The sequence below is a fragment of the Conger conger genome, chromosome 10, assembly GCF_963514075.1.
Source record: "Conger conger chromosome 10, fConCon1.1, whole genome shotgun sequence".
In the NCBI taxonomy this organism is placed as follows: Eukaryota; Metazoa; Chordata; class Actinopteri; order Anguilliformes; family Congridae; genus Conger; species Conger conger.
Genome location: NC_083769.1, coordinates 4,377,501 through 4,380,000, shown reverse-complemented (window position 1 = coordinate 4,380,000; position 2,500 = coordinate 4,377,501). Strand labels below are relative to the sequence as shown.

Genomic DNA, 2,500 nt, shown 5'->3' with positions numbered 1-2,500 from the left:
ACATACTTCCTTGACTTCCTAGACACAACTCAGGCCCTCACATTGACAGATGATCCAAAGGCAATCTAAAGCCCAGAATCCAGACTAGACAATGAGGGAGGCAACTGAAATCACCTGATTAATCAGAAAAACAGGCAAAACCATTTGTCCCAAACATTATGGTTCCCTGAGATAGGGGGGACTATGTATAGAAACTGCTGTCATTTCTACATGGTGAAACCAACATGTTTAAAATAGTTACCTTTTAATAAAAGCTGAGAAGCGGCACAGTTTTACACATCTAAAACTGCAGTACAGAGGCAAATCAAGAAAATATATGTCTTTGTCCTTAAAAGTATAGAGCACACTGTGTGGTCTCCGTGGAGACTGACTGATAACAGGCTGTCGTGTGCGGTCTCCGTGGAGACTGACCTGGATGCAGCCTCTCATTCCGCTCTGGACCTCGCCCGCTCCTAAAACTCCGCCCACATGCAGGTGCTTCACCTTCAGACTGTGCAGCTCATTCCCCACAATCACCGTGCCCTGAAGAGAGGGGCCCAGAGTCAGAGAGAGGGACCCAACACAGAGAGAGGGACCCCAACACAGAGAGAGGGGCCCAACACAGAGAGAGGGACCCAGAGACAAAGAGAGGGACCCAACACAGAGAGAGGGACCCAGAGACAGAGAGAGGGACCCAACACAGAGAGAGGGACCCAGAGACAAAGAGAGGGGCCCCAACACAGAGAGAGGGACCCAGAGACAGAGAGAGGGACCCAGAGACAGAGAGAGGGACCCCGAGACAGAGAGAGGGACCCCGAGAAAGAGAGAGGGACCCCAACACAGAGAGAGGGGCCCAACACAGAGAGAGAGACCCAGAGAAAGAGAGAGGGATCGAGAGAAAGAGAGAGGGACACAAAGAAACAGAGAGGGACACAGAGAAAGAGAAGAGGAGAATCAACTGATGACATTTAGTTGGCTGAGGACATAAGGTATCCAATCACATATAGTTAGCTGCAGTAGGTAAGAGAGAGGTGTCTCACACTAAAAAAAACTGAAAATATTATTTCCATTATTTTCAAAGACAAAAATGTTGCTAATGAGGTGAGCCCTGTTGACAAGTTCCGTACTCAACAGCTCAAACTTAAGAGAATAATAAGAAATAAATTCATTACAGGACTAAAACACTTGAGAGGCATGTTTCTGAAGTGTAACTCAGCGTGTGAATGTGTACCTGGAAGAGGCCGAAATCCAGGCGGACGGTGGCCACGTAGCGCGTCTCCGAGCCGCTGCGCACGTCTCTGAGCTCCAGCTGCAGGTCGTGCCAGCGCCCGTCACTCACCTGCACCTGGTCCAGCCGCAGCCGCGCCGCCCGCGCAGAGCCCCGGCTGATGGAGAACACCAGCTGGCCCCCTGTCAGCTGAGAGTCACACACACACTGTCAGCTGAGAGTCACACACACACTGTCAGCTGAGAGTCACACACACTGTCAGCTGAGAGTCACACACACACTGTCAGCTGAGAGTCACACACACACTGTCAGCTGAGAGTCACACACACACCGTCAGCTGAGTCACACACACTGTCAGCTGAGAGTCACACACACACCGTCAGCTGAGAGTCACACACACTGTCAGCTGAGTCACACACACACTGTCAGCTGAGTCACACACACCGTCAGCTGAGAATCACACACACACTGTCAGCTGAGTCACACACCGTCAGCTGAGAGTCACACACACCGTCAGCTGTGAGTCACACACACACTGTCAGCTGAGTCACACACCTTCAGCTGAGAGTCACACACACACTGTCAGCTGAGAGTCACACACACTGTCAGCTGAGAGTCACACACACACTGTCAGCTGAGAATCAAACACTGTCAGCTGAGAGTCACACACACCGTCAGCTGAGAATCAAACACTGTCAGCTGAGAGTCACACACACCGTCAGCTGAGTCACACACACTGTCAGCTGAGAGTCACACACACCGTCAGCTGAGAATCAAACACTGTCAGCTGAGAGTCACACACACCGTCAGCTGAGAATCAAACACTGTCAGCTGTGAGTCACACACACTGTCAGCTGAGAGTCACACACACACTGTCAGCTGAGTCACACACACCGTCAGCTGAGAATCAAACACTGTCAGCTGTGAGTCACACACACTGTCAGCTGAGAGTCACACACACACTGTCAGCTGAGTCACACACACCGTCAGCTGAGAATCAAACACTGTCAGCTCAGAGTCACAGACACCGTCAGCTGAGTCACACACACCGTCAGCTGAGAATCAAACACTGTCAGCTGAGAGTCACACACACACTGTCAGCTGAGAGTCACACACACCGTCAGCTGAGTCAAACACACCATCAGCTGAGAGTCACACACACCGTCAGCTGAGTCAAACACACCGTCAGCTGAGAGTCACACACACCGTCAGCTGAGTCACACACTGTCAGCTGAGAGTCACACACACTGTCAGCTGTGAGTCAAACAGTCAGCTGAGAGTCAAACACACACA

General features: G+C 51.2%; 1 protein-coding gene across 1 annotated transcript in view; it reads right to left on the bottom strand.

Moving 5' to 3' along the window:
• celsr3 (cadherin, EGF LAG seven-pass G-type receptor 3) overlaps positions 1–2,500 on the bottom strand; it is a 64,107-nt gene that overhangs the window by 37,512 nt on the left and 24,095 nt on the right. The window contains 2 exon segments of the mRNA XM_061257494.1: positions 412–522; positions 1,211–1,396. Of these exon segments, the coding sequence (XP_061113478.1) occupies positions 412–522; positions 1,211–1,396 (297 nt within the window).